Source organism: Macaca fascicularis, chromosome 16, assembly GCF_037993035.2.
Source record: "Macaca fascicularis isolate 582-1 chromosome 16, T2T-MFA8v1.1".
NCBI classification, from domain to species: Eukaryota; Metazoa; Chordata; class Mammalia; order Primates; family Cercopithecidae; genus Macaca; species Macaca fascicularis.
Genome location: NC_088390.1, coordinates 35,428,610 through 35,447,754, shown reverse-complemented (window position 1 = coordinate 35,447,754; position 19,145 = coordinate 35,428,610). Strand labels below are relative to the sequence as shown.

Genomic DNA, 19,145 nt, shown 5'->3' with positions numbered 1-19,145 from the left:
GTCATCTAATAGCTCTGATGGAAATGTACAAGGTAATTAATGTTCCCATGCCTGCCAACATAGAATCCATTCTGCAGCCCATGGATCAAAGACCAATTTCAACTTTCAAGTCTTATTTAAGAAATACATTTCATAAGACTATAGCTTCCATAGATAGTGATTATTCTGATGGATTTGGGCAAAGTAAATTGAAAACCTTCTTGAAAGGATTCACCATTCTAGATGTCATTAAGAACATTTGTGATTCATGGAAGGAAGTCAAAATTGATCAGCATTAACAGAGTTTGGAAGAAGTTGATTCCAATCCTCATGGATGATTTTGAGGGCCCCAGGACTTCAGTGGAGGAAGTAACTGCAGATGTAATGGAAATAGCAAGAGAACTAGAAGTAGACGTGAGGCCTGAAGATGTGACTGAATTGCTGCAATCTCATAATAAAACTTGAATGAATGAGGAGTGTCTTCTTACAGATGGGCAAAGAAAGCAGTTTCTTGAGATGGAATCACTCCTGGTGAAGACACTGTGAACATCATTGAAATTACAACAAAGGATTTAGAATACTATATAAACTTAGTTGATGAAGTAGTGATAGGATTTGACAAGACTGACTCTAATTTTGAAAGAAGTTCCACTGTGGGTAAAAAGTTATGAAACAACATCGAATGTTACAGAGAAATTATTCATGACAGGAAGAGTCAATCAATGTAGCAAACTCAATTGTCTTAATTTAAGATATTCTCACAGCCACGCCAGGCTTCAGCAACCACTACTCTGATCAGTCATCAGCTATCAACATCGAAGCAAGATCCTCCATCCTCAAAAAGATTTTGAGTGGGTAAAGGCTCATATGATTGTTGGCATTTTTTAGCAAAAAAAGTATTTTTAAATTAAGGTATGCACAGTTTTTAGACATAATGCTACTTCACACTTAATAGACTATAGGATGAATACAACTTTTATATATGCGTTGGGAAACCAAAACTTCATGTGACCACTTTATTGTGATGTTCTCTTTATTGTAGTGGTCTGGAACCAAACCCAAAATATCTCCAAGGTCTGCCTGTATGAGGGCCAATAATATAATTTTAGTCACCACAATGGAGAATTCCAACCTCTCACCCAGTTCCTTAATTGAAAGGTGGGTCCCTTTGAGAAAGAGCTCTGTAGCATTGCCACTAGAATATACTGAAAAATCTTCCTCTAAGTCTTTTCCACAGAGATTGGTGGCCATTTCCTAAAATGACTTTGTGCTAGGGAAAAGGAATATCCAGGTTTTTCAGAGATATCTAAACACTAATTCTAAACTGATGTTAATCCTGGGGATCCAAAATACCGCTTCAGTCCATAAGGTTAAGTGGGGGTTTGTGGTGGTCAGATGGAGTCTTAACTCAAGTTTGAATCACAGTGGTTTAGTAGGGCCATAGAACCACCCTGTGGTGATTTCATCAGTCCCTGAATATATAATTAGAACAGAGATACTGGTAACTGGCAGGATCTCTATATCAGTTCTCTGACTCTGGAATAAGGACTATTATAGTAGGAAGGGCCAACTTGAAGCCTTTGAAAACCTCCTCTCAAACCCCCTCCAAACATACCAGGACAGTAAACAAAAATATTGCTTCCTTGGGGTTGCGGGGATGGGGGATTACAGAGATTAATGACACCAATAAAGATCTGAAAGAAGCAGGAGTGAGGCTGGGCACAGTGTCTCACGCCTGTAATCCTAGCACTTTGGCAGGCCGAGGTGGGTGGATATCCTGAGGTCAGGAGTTTGATACCAGCCTGGTCAACATGGTGAAACCCCGTCTCTACTAAAAATATGAAAATTAGCCGGGCTTGGTGGCACATGCCTGAAATCCCAGCTACTCAGGAGGCTGAGGTGGGAGAATCGCTTGAACCTGGGAGGTCGAGGTTGCAGTGAGCCGAGATCACACCACTGCACTCCAGCCTAGGCAATGGAAATTCTGTCTCAAAAAAAAAAAAAAAAAAAAAAAAGAAGCAGGAGTGATGAAAGCTACCTCACATCAATTTAACTTGTCTGTTTGGCCTGCGAAGAAGAAGGTGGATGGATCTTGGAGAATGACTGTGGATTACTGTAAATTTTATTAGATTATGCCTCCACTTGCACCTCCTCTTCCATATGTAGTATCTTTATTGAAGCAAATCAATACAGCCCTTGGCACCTGGTGTGTAGCTATTGTCCTAGAAAATGCTTATTTCTCCATATAAATTGGCAAGAAACACCTGAAGCAGTTTGGTTTTACTTGGCAGGGCCAACAATATCCCTTCACAGTCTTGCCTCAGGGCTACATCATTTCTCTAGCTCCCTGCCATAATATAATCTACAGAGATATTGAGCATCTTGACTTCCCAGTCTGCATCACATTGATGAAAGTATGCTGAGTGTATCTGAGGAGCAGGAAGTAGCAAGGTCTCTAACTGTCTTTAAGAGATATATGCAAACCAGAGGATGGGAGATAAATTCCATTCTGGCATCAATTTCCACATCAATCAAGTGCCAGTTATTAAATTATTGTCTCATCTCCAAATTCACCCATTTTTACTCTTCTTTGTTGCTAAAGCTGAGACCCTGAAAATCACATTTCTTTGCCTCGCCAGCTGGCTTTGTTATACTATGTTAACTGGGGGCACTAGAGGGACATCCCACACCTGAAGGAAAGACAAGAGACTTGCTCCTTCTTGTCTATTGGCTGACTGCTTCTTGTGGTCTTTTGGTTCCTGTGTCCTTCACCTAGTAATGCTTCTTCATTCTGGTAGGAGCATTTCCTTTTTGAAGCAACAGCTGAATCCAGTGTGTAGTAGTTTTTCTATAGTTCTATAATTTTCATTACTCTAAGGCACCACCACCAGCCAGCCAGGGCTCTGGCTTCAGAAGTCTGTGTCCCAGAAACCTAGGTGCCATGAAGCCCCTCCTCTAAGCTCAGAGGCACTAATACCAGCTGAGCAGCACTTTCTTCTCAGAGACTTTAGTTTTAGCTCTGTGGGGCCAATCCTCTAAATTTCTAAATTTTTCCCTTTGATTCTTTGTTTTTTGTTTTCTAGCCCTTAAGGTGGGAGGTATTACTCACCTCTGTGACACCTTAGATTTCTCTAAAAAAGTTATCTACTTAATAACTTTACATCTAGTAATTAATTCGTTGTTAAAATTTCTTGGCAAATAACTCGTAGAGTTTCTGTTTTTTTTGTTTTTGTTTTTGTTTTTTTTTGAGACAAGGTCTTGCTCTGTCACGCAGGCTGGAGTATAATGGCATAATCATAGCTCACTGCAACATCAATAGCCTGGGCTCAAGCAATCCTCCCACCTCAGACCCCTAAGTAGCTAGGACTGCAGGTGTGTACCACTACAGCCGGCTAATTTTGGTATTTTTTGGAGCGATAAGGTCTCACTATGTTGCCCAGGCTGCTCTCAAATTCCTATCCTTATGCAATCCTCCTGCCTCAGCCTCCCAAAGTGCTGGAATTACAGGCATGAGGCACCGCACCCCACCCAAGCTGGTGTGGTTTCTATCTCCTGTTAGGACACAGTTAAATGAAGTTAGTAAAAGTTAAAATTTTTATAAAACTTAAGAAAAAATGCAACCAAGTGAAGGCAACACATGACTCAATAATACTGCAGTTGCTCTCAGCTCTTATATATCTGTGCTATATTAATTTATACTTATAATTATGCCTGAGTTGTTTCAAATATAAGGGATTGGATTATCAAGGATAGGACCATGATTTCTTGTCTCTCTCTCTCTCTCTCTTTTTTTTCTCTCTCTCTCTTAAGCTTAGCTATATAAGCCATAATCTTTTAAGTGAAACACTTCATTTGGTATGCAATGAATGAGTTTCAGACATATTGCAAGATAGGGATCTATTCAGCCTGAGGAGTTACTTAAAAGAACTAGAGTGGTTGATACATCTAGGTAATTCACTCCTGGCAAGAAGCAGTGTGATCTAGAGATTCTCAGCAGCCCCTCAAAATCAGGTTGTGAATACCCACCCTAGTATGCCCATGGTCCTGCTGGTGGACAGCACAATGAAGTTCTTGCCAAGCAAAGCCAAGGAGTATTCTACCAGGTCATCACTTTCATAAGACAATTGTAGTACACATTGCTGCCTATCATAAACACTGAGCTTTGGAGGATGTTCCAGGTACCAAAAGAGCAGGACTTACAGCCTCAGATAAGGCCAGGAAAGACAGGGACGCCTGCTAGGTACTCCTGATGAACTCAGCTCACAATCTCTCTTTTTATATATATCGAATTCTTCCTTTTGTTTATATCTGATGTGCCCTTTTAGTTATGTTCGAGTTAGATGCAGAATTATTGCTCTAATAACACAATCATACTCTGCAAATTAGACCGTTATCAATATTTTGCAATAGATGCTTGACATGAAAAGTGTTTGGGTAGATGGGGAAATTCCCATTGGCAAATGTAATGAGGAAATACCCTATGATAATGTGGATATATTATCAATTATAATTTATACTTGTAAATTTTGAATTGTTGTGAAAATTGTTTAAAAGTTTTTTTGGCCGGGCACCATGGCTCACACCTGTAATCCCAGCACTTTGGGAGGCCGAGGCAGGCAGATCACGAGGTCAGGAGATTGAGACCATCCTGGCTAACACGGTGAAACCCTGTCTCTACTAAAAATACAAAAAATTAGCCGGGCATGGTGGCAGGCGCCTGTAGTCCCAGCTACTCGGGAGGCTGAGGCAGGAGAATGGTGTGAACCCGGGAGGCAGAGCTTGCAGTGAGCGGAGATTGCGCCACTGCACTCCAGCCTGCAGCCTGGGCGACACAGTGAGACTCCGTCTCAAAAAAACAAACAAAAAAAGCTTTTTTTTTTTTATCACCTACTTGTATGAACTAAGTTCTCATCAATAATGACCACCAAGAATTTGAAGAGATCACTGTTAAACTGTCTCATTCAAGAACTGCATGCAGTCATTTCAATAATAAAATCCTGTATAAAAAAAGTTATGTTTAGAGAAGCAATGTCAGGTTTTTCATTAAATTTTTAGACAACTTTATTTGGAAACGTATACAAATTCAGTATTTAGTGTCATCCTTAATATGTTTATTTTCTCATTAAAAGTAAGTAATATAAAGAAAACCATTTTTTTTCACCAAGTACCATGTAATTAGTTGCCTCCAAATCCCCTTTAATTTATCCCTGTGTGCTGTACAAGTATTATTTCTATGGATGTCATGATGTGGAAAAAAAAGGTAAAGAACCACCCCTTTAACATTTAGATCAGGATTCTTCACCTGGGTTCCTTGATAGGTTTTAGTAGGTATGAGAAATATGCAAGTACATCTTTCTGGAGAGAAGGTCAATAGTTTTCATCAGGTTCTCAAAGCTTAAGAAGCAGCTAACCTCAGAGATTTCAAGCTCCCCTATAATTTCACCCCAGAAGAAGTATTGATACAAGTTAAGGGTTAAATGGACTCCAGTGGTACAACCAGGCCTCCAGCATCATAGGTGGGAAGAGTGAAAGTGCTATAAATAGAACTAGGAGGACTTTTGTATCTTTGGCTCCCTCTTTTGGGAATCCTGCTCTTGACCTCTCTCTCCTCAAATTCAGCCAGAATAGTAAGAGGATCCTAGGATCTTCACTCTATTAGAAGATACCTCCTCTCTCAGTTCACCAGAAGACCTAGCAGGAACCAGGGTGGAGCCTAGGAAAATTAGGTATAAATGGGGCACAGAGCCTAGATTCATCAAATGCTTACTGTGGTCCAGCTCTGTTCACAAAGTGACTGTACTGGGATCTGCAGACAAAGCCTGAAAGCCAATATCATAAAGACCACATTTGCCCAGACCTTCTCTGCTTTGTTTCTATAGAACTTTGTATGTATATAATCTTCTCCTATATTTCTACATACCTCCTTTCGTGCCTAGCAGAGGTGACAGAAGCCATGGTACCACTAAACTACGCTCTAATTATTTGTTGATGTGTTTTCCCCTACTAATTGGCTTTGAGCCCCTAAGAGGTAGATAAACATTTCTTGTTCTTAAAGCAGTGTCTAGTATACGATACACATTCAAAAAATATTTTCTCAATTATTAGTAAATAAATTAATGAACATGCACCAATAATTTCCAAATCTTAGTTTCTTTAAAAGGTATATACCAGGAAGAAATATTTCCCCTGAAAATTAATAAATGAACTTCCTGATACAATGTGAATTTTGTTATCTCATAATTCTTGATCAGGATTTTATCACCTTAGGTATGTGGAACAAAAATGTTCCACACTTACCCACAGATGAAACATGTCTTGACCACTAATCTACTTCTACTATTAAGAAAAAGAATGATGGTCGGGCGCGGGGGCTCACGCCTGTAATCCCAGCATTTTGGGAGGCCAAGGCAGGAGGATCATCTGAGGTCAGAAGTTCAAGAACAGCCTGACCAACATGGTGAAACCCCCGTCTCTACTAAAAAGACATAAAATTAGCCGGGCGTGGTGGTGCATGCCTATAATCCCAGCTACTCAGGAGGCTGAGACAGGAGAACAGCTTGAACCAGGGTGGCGGAGGTTGCAGTGAGCTGAGATTATGCCATTGCACTCCAGCCTGCACAACAAGAGCGAAACTCTATGTCAAAAAAAAAAAAAAAAAAAAAAAAAAGGCCCGGCGCAGTGGCTCACGCCTGTAATCCTAACACTTTGGGAGGCTGAGGTGGGCAGATCACTTAAGGACAGGTGTTCGAGACCAGCCTGGCCAATACAAAAACTAGCCAGGTGTGGTGGCGGGCCCCTGTAATCCCAGCTACTCGGGAGGCTGAGGCAGCAGAATTTCTTGAACCCAGGAGGTGGAGGTTGCAGTGAGCCGAGATTGCACCACTGCACTCCAGCCTGGGCGGCAAAGGGAGACTCTGTCTCAAAAAAAAAAAAAAAAAAAGTTATCTTAATTACATAGAGGGCTTTACAGTTTATACTGCACTTTACCATACATTATCTCAAGAATCCTGTCAGTTAGGGTTCCATTGTAGAGATAAAGGAATTAACGCTCAAAAAGTTCAAGCCATTTGCATAAGGTTTTAGAGCTGGAACTAGAAACCAGGTCTTCTGATTCCAATGGTAGTGCTTTCTCACTGCAAGGTTAATGGACTCAAGTCCTACGTTTTCCAAGAGAATTTCTTAAGAGTATGTTACCATGAAAAAGTAGATCATCATTGTTGCCGTCCCTGAGTCAGAGAATCAACATACAAGTACTAAGACCTACAGATTTGAGTATTACTTTTTCTAGAATGATACTTTGGTTCATAAAGCACATATATTTCATTTATTTGAGTTCATTCAGCTTCTAGCTATGTGTATTTCTTGGCTGTGTATCTAGTTTCCTGTTTGGTCTCCCATGCATTGGTTCAAAGTTCTTACTTCTGAACCTTGCCTTCTCTTTTCCTGTTTACTACGGAGCTCTGGGAAAAACACAGTCAGATTGTTTAATCTGTGAACCATACATCTTTGTTTAATTTTGCCTCACAGGCACTCCTGATCACCACCAGGGGGCAAAAGCCTACCAGCTGGCTTCTCTGCACTACACTCTGTATAGGACTGTATAATACAGGGACCCTCAGTGTCTGATTCTTGATGGAACCTCCCTGCTAATTATTTCAACCACAGGGCCCCAGGGAGAGAACAAAGGCTGGCTCAGCACAGAGGACTCTTGTGGCATTTAACCGTACAGCAGCCAGAAAGAGCTCATGACAGCCCTGTCAGTTTAAAAGGAGCAATGAGATCCAAGAGTGTTTGAGTGACAAACAGGAGGGGGTGGGTTTTAATAACTGCAAACTCCCGAGTGTGTGTGTTTCCTACAGCTTTGATATGTACGGTGGTATTTACCAGCTCATCCACTCAAACTGAGAAACAGCCTTGTCAACTCTCTTTCTTTGTGTAAATAATCAGTGATATTTGCATTGTGCGATTTTTTTTTCCTTTTTAATCTTGATTTTCCATTACATTCTTTGCTTATGTTCTGCAAAGAGTTTACCTCTGAGAAAATCATTCCCTTAAAATATCTTTTAATCTTCACTTTTACATAGGTCTATGAAATAATGACATTTAGAGACGAAGGAGAAGAAAGCTTAACGAGCAAATCCTGTTTAACTAAGAGAATGTCTTCACAGCAGGAGGCAAGTGAGAGGTCAATAGCAGGCTGGACCCTCACAACTCTTCGAGCCAGGCTTCCACGGACTCCCAGGCGCGCTCAGCTTCTCTTCTCAGGAATAATGAATAAGTCTTTAGACAGGCAATAGAGGAAGCATGAGGGTACCACAAACCTTTCCAGGGCATCAAAAGGAAAATGGTTTTCTTTCCAGAAGTCTCATCATAAAACATGGACGGAAGGGTGGGAAAGTTGAGAAAAAGCCCCCGAGAACCGGGGCGAAGGGGGTAAACTGGTCCAGCTCAGTCCTGTCTGCGCCCAGTGAGAGGGTCTGAAACTCCGCGGAGCCCTTTCTCACTTTGCTTCAGGATTTTCATCTCAGCTGCTTTTTTCTAAGGTTGGTTAAGCTGTGCGCCGCCCCACCTCATAAAATGGTTGTCTCTCAGGAGTGAAGACTCCAGCGGCCCCCTCACTCGACTGAGACCCCTCACCCGGCTGGCTCCCCTCGGCCCCTTCCCCCACCCCACTCCACAGCACCCAGCGCTGGCAAATCGCGCGATTCCAGTGCAAAGGAGGCAACCCAGGAGGGTGCGGCGGCCCGAGGCGCACGCACTTGGCCGGCTTCCGGCAACTCAAGGGTTACGACCAGGCGGCGGCGCGCGCCGAGGGGAGAGGCGGTAGCTGACAGGTGGCGCCTGCGCACTGGGAGCGCTCATTGTGCCCCGCAGCTGCCGAACCGCCCGCCCGCCGCCCGTTCGGCGCGTCAGTCGGCGAGAGTCTGGTGGTGGGTGCGGAGTCTGCGGCCGTTCCCGCGGCCTCCTCCTCCTCCCCGTTCCCTTCATCCCCACCCCGCACCCCTTTCCCCATCCCGGCTCCGTCACCCTCCCGCCCCCCACACTCAGGACAAGAATGCCCTGCCCGGAACAACCCAGCAGCGCCTAGATGGCTTTGGTCACGGTCCAGCGGTCACCTACCCCCAGCACCACCTCCAGCCCCTGCGCCTCGGTGAGTCCTTCCTGGCGGCCGCTCCGCTTGCTTCTGTCACTGCGGCTCCGCTTTGCCTCAGCGGGTCCCGCCGAACGCCACTGCGCACGCGCCGCGCCGCTTCCCAGGCCTTGGCAGTCGGCTGCCGCGAACCCCGCACACCCCCATCTTAAAGACTAGCAGCAGGAACTACAAGACGTTGATTTTTGCCCCCATCACCCTGAGCACCTAGCTCCTCACAGTCCTCGCCCTGAAATCCCCTGTGGCATGCCTCCCTATGGCTTGAGCACTTCCTTTTGGTAATGAGTCATTCTTGCTTTTCACCCTCCCCCTTCTTTTACCCTCTGTTGCTCTGCGGCAGGGAGGGGACCGTGAGCCTCCTGCGTTGCCCCTTACCCACACCCACATCTCTTACCCACACCATTTCATAGACCCGTTCAGTATTTGCACACTGCACACCCTTCTTCGGACTCGCCAGGGTGTGTGCCTTCCCCTAGTCACTTGCTGGCTTTCTTGTGCTCTGTACTGTTCAGGCTTTGAACTGCCCAACGGTAGTTACTCCTTGGTTTCTTCCTCCTGCCCCCCCACCCCAAAGGGTGGCAATGATCTCTATTTCGTGGACCTCTTAACCTTTCCTTTATGAGGTCCTGAAGCATCTGGTGCTGCTTGGTGATCAGTGCCAAATTATTTCCATCTTACAGATATTTATGCCTTACACTCATTGCTCATGATCATTCTCGTTATAAGGTCGTGTTTGTATGACTCGTTACCTCAGATGCCTATGCCAATAAAGCATGCTCTCAGAAGGAGAATACCCAGTAACCAGCCTTTCCCCGCTGGGCCCGTCTTTGCCTTCTCTCCTCTCACCACCCCCACTCTTTTACACTCCATTCTCTTAGGCTTCGTTTTTGAAAATATTTATTTTTAAAAACAATATATTGCACCAGTGGAGCGAATGGGCTTTAAAAAACAAACACCCAGATGTTTTAGAGAGAAACAGACTGAATGAAAATGTGAGCAACTGGGAAAACCACCTTGAACTACTTGCAGAACTGTAATTTTAAAAACTGTTGGTGGATTTAGTAGTATCAAGTTGCAAAAAAAGGTATTTAATAAACACTGTACCACTCTCCATTGTAACAAAACTCAGTCAGGTTACTCTTAATATTTGTATGTTAACTGAGGTGTGAGCTTTGATATCCTGAAATTTGCTGGCTTGTCATTTCAGTATAATTTCCTGAATTTCAAAGTTTTGTTGTGTATGGTTGTGGTTTCTTCTTTTCTGAGCTTTAATTGCATTTTGTGTGACCAAATTGACAACTATATCTTAATTCAATAAGTAATTTTATTTCAAAGGTTAACATATCTTGGGTTGTTTCAGAGAGCAGAACTGGGATTCTTGGTTCAGGGAGGCAGATTTCCAGTGATTGTAAGGAAGAATTTGTAACAGTGGAGTGCACTGCCTTGCAAAATAGTGAGTGCACATTGCTGGAAATATTCAAGCAAAGGCTGGAGAACATTTTGCCTGGGAGGTGATATAAAGAATTCCTGCAGTGGGGGACTTCTATTTCTAATCTAAGATTTTGTGATTTGAGAATACTTGTACTTCAAAGCTGGTAAAACATTTTAGGGTCATCTGAAGACAAGTATCATAGGAATAAAAATTTAATATAGTTTATTCTTATGTGTAGTACTTTATGCTAGTTTTTGGAAAGTCATTAACATACCATCAAACCTTCTTAATTCACTCCACTAGGAAACTCTTTGGTTTGTGGTTACTAGGCCTGATTTTGAATAAATTGATTGAAAGTTACTAAAGTCATACAAATAAACTGGAAATCAGTACTATAGTAACATTTATTTTCCTTGGGCATTGTTGAAAATAGTTTATGCTATGATAATATATGTATATCAAGTTGTCATCATACTAATTTACTTGAAGTGAATGATTAGTATACAGTAAGACCGTGTACACTTGATATGACTTCATTAGCCAAAACTTGAGTTACTTTCGAATCTTGAGGTATATTAATAGTCACTTTTGACATAGGTAATTAAATTGATCGCGTAATAAGCTCCATTGTTGAGCTGAATCACTAATATTTCTATATGTACTAGCCTGGTTATTTCAGTTGTTTATACTTGACCCTGTATGCAAAGGAATCCTAAGGCTGGTGTAACAATCAGCATTATTAGCATAACTAATAAGCCGGCTTCCTTTCCCTTTAAATTGTCTCCCTTTTGGATTTCATCCAGAATTGTGTTCAGCTGAGTTGTTTCGAGGTCCTTGTACTCTAGCATTTGGCTGCTGTCTGACCTCCATATATTTTGCTGTTCTATCTCTTGCTGCATGAATAGTTTGGGTCGTTTGCTGTAAAATAGCAAAAAGAACCTAGAGAACCATGAAAGAAGAGATTTAATTTTGCGAGGCTGGAAATTTACATTTTTTAATTAATTACTTTGGGCACGCTGTTAATACTTTTTCACTATAGGATGCAGGGCATTTTAATACTGCCAGCTCTTTAGTGTTGTTTCATTAGGCATTAAACAATATGCTAGGTGTGAGTGACCATTGTAGATACTAAGATGTATAAAAAATTGACCGTTCATCAGGATCTTGCAATCTGGGGGGCTGCGGCATTGGAGGAAGAAGAAACATGAGGTAAGAGGGAAAAGAAGAAGGAGGGGAATGATACTGTAGGTACGTGAAGGGTTTGTAATGGCCATAAGTATTATCTGAATTCAGATTAAGATAAATTCACTAATGGCAATGTTAATAGTAAGAGTAATAACAATATCTAACATTTCTTGGGTCCTCATCTATGCCAGGCATCATGTTAAGTGCTTTACATGAATTAATTCATTTACTTTACACAGTATGCCTTAGGGAAGTTGCTCTTATCCCCATCTTAAAGATGAAGAAGCTGAGGCAAAGAGTTTTAAGGAATATACGCAGTGTCACTCAGCCAGTAAGTGACTGGAGTTATAATTCAAACCCAGACATGTCTAACTTTAGAATCTGCCATCTTTTCCTCCTTGGTGATGAAAAAGTATGCCTAGTAGGTGGCTCTCAAACTAGTTCTTGAAGGATGGATTGAATTTCTATAGGCCAAGAGAGCTGTGAAGAAGAGAGTATTGCAAGTGAAGAGAAATTGTGTACGCCAAAACTTAGAGGCAGAAGAGTACAGGGCATATCTGAAGGAATTAAAGAGACCAGTTTGAGGAAGGATTTGTTTGGGAGAGTAGTAAGAGATAAAGGTGAGGAGGCAGCTAGGATTGCACAGGGACTACTGAGCTTGGGAGTTTGGAGTTTGAACTTGATGGAGAAGGTAATGAAGAGTCTGCTGAGGTTTTGAGTAGATATGATCACAGTGGTATTTTAAGTTTTTTTTTGTTTTTTTTTTTTTGAGACAGAGTCTCACTCTGCCATTCAGGCTAGAGTGCAGTAGCACAATCTCGGCTCACTGCAACCTCCGCCTCTTGGGCTCAGGCGATCCTCCCACCTCAGCTTCCCCAGTAGCTGGGACTACAGGCACGCACCATCACGCCTGGCTAATTTTTGTTTTGTTTTGTTTTGTTTTTTGTAGAGATGGGGTTTCGCTATGTTACCCAGGCTGGTCTCGAACTCCTGGGCTCAAGCCATCTGCCCACCTTCGCCTCCCAAAGTGCTGGAATTACAGGCATGAGCCACCACACCAGGCCTATTTTAAGAAAATTGATCTAGTAGATATGAGCCAGAGAACTTTGAGAAAGAGAGGCCATGAGTGGAGCCAGTGAGAGGCTGTTCTAGAAGCTCAGGTGTGAGGTAATAAATGCCCAAACTGGGATTTTGAAGTGGTAAAGGAAAGAAGGAGGCAGATGTGAGGGGTTGTGGAAAAGACTTGGAACTGATTAGATTTGAGGGGAGGGATCAGAGATGCCAACTCTTGGGATAGATATTGTTCTTCTTAGATAATAGATGTTTCCTGATTACTAGAAGGCAATATAAGAATCATCTTTGTCTCTTTCTGTTCTTTCTGGTATAAATTTTTTTAAACCTTCTTTTTTATTTTAAAAAATGTGGCCGGGCGCGGTGGCTCAAGCCTGTAATCCCAGCACTTTGGGAGGCCGAGACGGGCGGATCACGAGGTCAGGAGATCGAGACCATCCTGGCGAACACGGTGAAACCCCGTCTGTACTAAAAAATATAAAAAAAAATTGCCGGGCGAGGTGGCGGGCGCCTGTAGTCCCAGCTACTCCAGAGGCTGAGGCAGGAGAATGGCGTAAACCCGGGAGGCGGAGCTTGCAGTGAGCTGAGATCCGGCCACTGCACTCCAGCCTGGGCGACAGAGCCAGACTCCATCTCAAAAAAAAAAAAAAAAGTATTACTTTTTAATGGACAAAACATTTATGGTATAAAACATGATGTTTTAATATATGTGTACATTATGGAATAATTAAGTAAGGCTAATTAACATCTATCACTTCACCTAGTTAGCTTTTTTGGTGGTGAAAACATTTAAAATCTCACAGCAATTTTCTTTCTTTCTTTCTTCTTTTTTTTTTTAAAAGATGGGGTCTCACTGTAGCACAGGCTGGAGTGCAGTGGCACAGTCATAGCTCACTGCAGCCTCAAGTTCCTGGGCTCAAGTGATCCTCCTACCTCAGCCTCCTAAGTATCTGGGACTGCCCAGCTAATTTTAATTTTTTTTCTTTGTAGAGATGGAGACTTGCTTGGGGACTTGCTGCCCAGGCTGGTCTTGAACTCCTGGCCTCAAGGGATCCTCCTGTCTCAGCCTCCTAAAGAATTGGGATTATAGGCATGAGCCACTGTGACCGGCTACAATTTTCAAGTCTGCAATACATTATTATTGACTATAGAAACCATATTGTACAATAGCTCTTCATAACTTACTCCTGTCTAATGGAGACTTTGTACCCTTTGACCATCATCTCCTGCCCATTCTCCTACCAATCCCCAATCTGGTGTGAGTTTTCTGAATTGATACCTATATTGATCCAGGGTTAAATAAACACAGTATAATACTGTAATAGTATTTTAGTTTTCTGTAGTGCCCTGTACTTTTCAGAGTGGTTTTTGGTGTGTGTGTGTGTGTTTGTGATCTAATTTAATTCTCAAGCAGCCTCAAAAGTTACGCAGGACAGGTACCACAGTTAAAAGACTTGGCTGAAAGTGACAAAACTTGTGGGTGTAATAACTGCATAGAACTAAGTTCCTTGGCTCCTGGTTTATATCTCTTTCCATGATGTGGTAAGAGAAACAGCATATGCAGTTTCTGATCCTGAGACTTGACTGCCAGTTGAATAAAGGTGCAAGATATGAAACACAATCAAGAACTCACAGTCTCTTTGGAGATCATTTATATTGCAACCTTGACTACCTAAAACAGAATCATCTAAGTTTATGCAAATCATTTTAGGTGATAGCTTTGTTTGAAGCCTATTAACTCTTAATTTATACATAAATCTTATAAATGTGGATGTTAAGTTTTCTTATTCTCATATTTCCAAAAGCAGCATAAGAATGGAAAATTACAGGTGCTGCTAAAGGCAGGTTCCCTATAGTGCTGGGAAAAAATACCTGTTGGTTTCACCACAAGGGAAAAGGGGGGGAAAAAAACCCACAAGTAGCTGGCATAATAAAAAAAATTGAGCAATTCTTGCCTAATTAATATAGGGACAGATAGCCCTCTAGGACCCAGTAGTTCCTGACAGCTACTATTATGTGTTCCTAATGATGATTCTGAATCATCATAAGAAGGCTTACTCTTGTTTTAAATCTTGATTTAAGCCATCAGGATTGAGTGTGGTGTATTTTTAGATAGATGTCCATCTAAGTTTCACCAAAGTTTTGACATTTAAGATGCACATTCTAATTAATGCGTAAATCCATTTACATATGCATCTTATTTCTTGATGCTGAATAAATATTATTGAGTTATATGCACATATGGATTAAATATAGCACACCTCTCTCACTAGCTTGAGAAAATAAAGCCAAGGCAGATATGAAATTGATTTCTATTAAGTATAAACACAAGTGATGCTTTTCCTGATTTAGGCACCAGTGACAGAGGAAAAAAAAAAAAGTGATGCCTTTGAATTTTTTGAAGACAGCTTTAGAAATTTTCATGAACTCTAGAAATGACTATTGTAGGAAATCCAGAAATATAGAGAAGTACAGAAAAGATTTTTAAAAAAAGACATATACCATTTATTTTATAAAGCTGAAGTACTGCTGTATGTATATAATTTTATATCTTTTTTTTTTTTAGAAGTTTGGTATCTATCACAGATGTATTGCTGTATCATTTAGATGACCGCATTCAGTAGTTTTTGTTTGTATGTTTTGTTTTGCTTTTTTGAGACAGTCTCACTCTGTTGCCCAGACTGGAGTGTAGTAGCATGATCTCAGCTCACTGCAACCTCCGCCTCCTAGGTTCAAGCGATTCTCCTTTCTCAGCCTTCCAAGTAACTGGGACTACAGATGTGCACCACCATGCCTGCCTGAAGTTATAGGCTTACAGGCGTGAGCCACTGCACCAGGCTCCATTCAGTAATTTTAACTCTTTCTAACCATTCCATTCCATTATTGGTTGGCATTCAGTTTTTTCCCAACCCCCCTGCCCCCAGCTTTTTTTTTTTTTTTTTTTTTGAGACAGGGTCTCACTCTGTTGCCCAGGCTGGAGTGTAGTGGTACAATCACAGCTCACTGAAGCCCTGACCTGGGCTCAAGTGATCCTTCCATCTCAGCCCAGCCAAAAAGCTGGGACCATAGACATGCACCACCATGCCTATCTAAAGATTTTATATTTTGGAGAAACGGGGTTTCATCCTGTTGCCCAGGCTGGTCTCAAACTCCTGGGCTCAAGCAATCCTCTCACCACAGCCTTCCAAAATGCTGGAATTACAGATGTGACTCACCACACCCAGCCCTTGTTTTTCTATTATAAATTACATTACAATGAACATCATTGGCTAGAAATATTTGACTCAGTTTGGAACATTTATTAAGATTTCAAGAAATTCAATTACTAGATTATAGGGTATAAACAATTTTAAGGCCAGGCACAGTGGCTCATGCCTGTAATCCCAGCACTTTGGGAAGCCAAGGCGGGCGGATCACAAGGTCAGGAGTTTGAGACCAGCCTGGCCAACATAGTGAAACCCTATCTCTATTAAAAATACAAAAAATTATCCGGTTGTGGTGGTACATTCCTGTAGTTCCAGCTACTTGGGAGGCTGAGGCAGGAGAATTGCTTGAACCTGGGAGGCAGAGGTTGCGATAAGCTGAGATTGTGCCACTGCACTCTAGCCTGGGTAACAGAGCGAGACTCTGTGAAAAAAAATTGTTTTAAAGACTTCTGTTATATATTACTTTCTAGAAAGGTTATTTCAATTAATGTTTATTCCAGCTAGCATAGTATAGGAATGCTCATTTTTCCTAACCTTATTTACACTGAATATTCTCATTTCATTTTCATTTTTGAGTTGGTGTCTTGCTATTTCCCAGGCTAGTCTTGAACTCCTGGGCTCAAGCAATCCTCCCACTTCAGCCTTCTGAGTAGCTGGGATTATAAGCCCACACCAATGTGTCCAGCCTCATTTCATTTGTATTTTAATCACTACTAATTTTTTAGGATAAAGGGTAGTACCTAGTTGGTTTGATTTGTATTTTATTATTAGGTCAGGTATTTTTCAAATGCTTATTAGGCATTTACATTAAAGTTTTTGAAAAGATATATTTTTTGAGGTATAATCTACAAACTCTGAAATGTACCTGTTTTAATAAGTATACAATCCAATTATTTTTAGTTAACTTAGAGTTGTGCAACACTCACTTCAATTGTATTTCCTTTTTATAAGCTATTCTTTTCAGTTTGTGTACCCTCGTGATGTATTATGAATATTAACTATTATATTTGTTACAAACTAAGTGCTTTTAAATTCAGTTTGTATTATTCTTAAAGTCTATAATTAAATTGCTAGTGATCCTTAAATGATCCAGCCTTGCTTACCTCTTCAGCCCTGTCTCTTCCCAAGTCCCTGCCTTGCACACCGCTCACAGTTAAGCTGACGTGCCCATGCTCCCTTTAGTCTTTAGGCTTTTGCACATGCTGTTTCCTTTACCTGGAACACTTTTCCTTCATCTCTCTACCTAACTATTTCCTACTCATCCTTCAGGTCTCAGCTTAAATGTCACTTCTTCTGGGAAGCTTCCCTGACTCTACCCCCTCAGACCATGGTAGGTGCTCCTTCTACACACAGCATAGCACCGTATACTTACCCATGGTGGCTCTTATCTTTTTACTGTACTTGTTTTATTACTTATCTCCCCCACTAACCTATAAGTCAAGGACTGGGTCATTTGCATATTTTTGTATTATCAGGGCTCAAAAGTATTTGATGCATGGGGCTGGGTGCGGTGGCTCACGCCTGTAATCCCAGCACTTTGGGAGGCTGAGGTGGGCACATCACCTGAGGTCAGGAGTTTGAAACCAGCCAACTAAATATACAAAAATTAGCCAGGTGTGGTGGCGGGTGCTGGTAACCCCAGCTACTCCTACTGAGGCAGGAGAATCGCTTGAACCTGGGAGGCGGAGGTTGCAGTGAGCCAAGACCTCGCCATAGCACTCCAGCCTGGGCAACAAGAGCGAAACTCCCTCTCAAAAAAAAAAAAAAGTATTTGACACATGGATCAATGGATGATCAATGGATATAGTCATATTTAGCAATCTTTTCTATTTTGAGTTCTTCTACTGTTTTTGAGCATAGACAGATATCTTGAGAAGCCCAAAGGATATGATCACTTTTAAGACTTTTGATACATGTTGCCAAATTATCCTGTGGAAAGGTTGAATCAATCTTTGTTTACAAGCATTGTATAAAAATGTTTCAGTGTACTCTCACAGCCTTAAGTATCATCATCATCATAGGGATATTTATTGAACACTTACTGTGTACCGGACACTGTGTTGTGTCCTTATGTGCATCATGTTGCTTAATTTTCACATCACTCCTGTGGGGTAAGCATTATTGTTCTCTTGATTTTACCGAGAAAATAGACTCAGATAAGTGAAGTGAATTGTCCAGGGTTATAGGCCTGGTGTCTGACCTCAGAACCCCTTCTCTTAATCACTAGTATTTTATTGTTGTTTTAATTTACATTTTTAAAAACCAGAGGCTAAACATTTTTTCAAATATTTACTATTATGTTTTATTATATATTCCTTGTTTTGTAAATTATTCATGTTCTTTGCCCAGCTTTCTTCATGGCTATTTATTTTTTTCATATTGATGTGTAAGTATTCTTTATATACTAAGAGTATTAACCTTTTTCTGTTATGTTGCAAATTTTCCTCTGGTTTTTCATTTGCCATTTTGTTTTATTTTATTTTATTCATTTGTATATACAGACATTTACAAAATTTTAATACCATCAATCCAGTCTTGTGTGTGGATTTTTAAAATTATTTTTCTTAGTTCACTTTTCCATCAATAAGGATAGAAATATTCTACTTACTGAAAAAATTTGGACCTATATGTTTTAAAGCTATTTATAGTATTATTTTTATATCTTTTAATTGTCTAAAATTAATTTTACTACATGATGTGAAGTAAGGATTATGTTTATTTTGTTCCAAATAGCAGCTTGTCTTAGTTCATTATATGAAACAGTCACTCCTTTTCTCCAATGGTGTGGAACTCTTCCTTGGGAGGTACTAAATTCCCAAATACTTAATTCAGGTATAAGCTGAAGTGTGTTCCATTGAAGTTCCATTGCAAGTCTCATATATTACTTAGTATTTATTAAATTGCATGCATAGAAAATAAACTTTAAACTAGTTTACATTTTGAATTTTCACTCAAGTACCTGGGAAGCCCAGAGAAAGAGAAGGCCTTTGGTCCTCAAAAAGTATCTTCAGGTTTCTCATCTCTTCTATCTGGCTTTAAGTGAGAGGGAGCAGTTTCTAGATTATGCTCACGCTGAAAAAAACACTGTGCAGCACTGTCTTCCTAGGCAGCGCCATTAAAT

The 19,145-nt window shown here is 41.0% G+C and overlaps 2 protein-coding genes across 14 annotated transcripts in view; one reads left to right on the top strand and one right to left on the bottom strand.

Moving 5' to 3' along the window:
* Positions 1 to 9,212, bottom strand: part of EFCAB5 (EF-hand calcium binding domain 5) — a 184,526-nt gene extending 175,314 nt beyond the window's left edge. For all 4 annotated transcript variants that reach the window (XM_015438107.4, XM_074018922.1, XM_074018923.1 and 1 more), the window contains exon 1: positions 9,100 to 9,212. The gene's annotated coding sequence lies outside the window, so the exon portion shown is untranslated. The remainder of the gene's footprint in view (positions 1 to 9,099) is intronic.
* Positions 8,888 to 19,145, top strand: part of SSH2 (slingshot protein phosphatase 2) — a 306,013-nt gene continuing 295,755 nt past the window's right edge. For all 10 annotated transcript variants that reach the window (XR_012425449.1, XR_012425448.1, XM_015438110.3 and 7 more), the window contains exon 1: positions 8,888 to 9,130. Coding sequence is in view for 5 of the 10 variants with exons in the window: in XM_005583322.4 (XP_005583379.3) it covers positions 9,068 to 9,130 (63 nt within the window). In the remaining 5 variants the exon portion in view is untranslated. The remainder of the gene's footprint in view (positions 9,131 to 19,145) is intronic.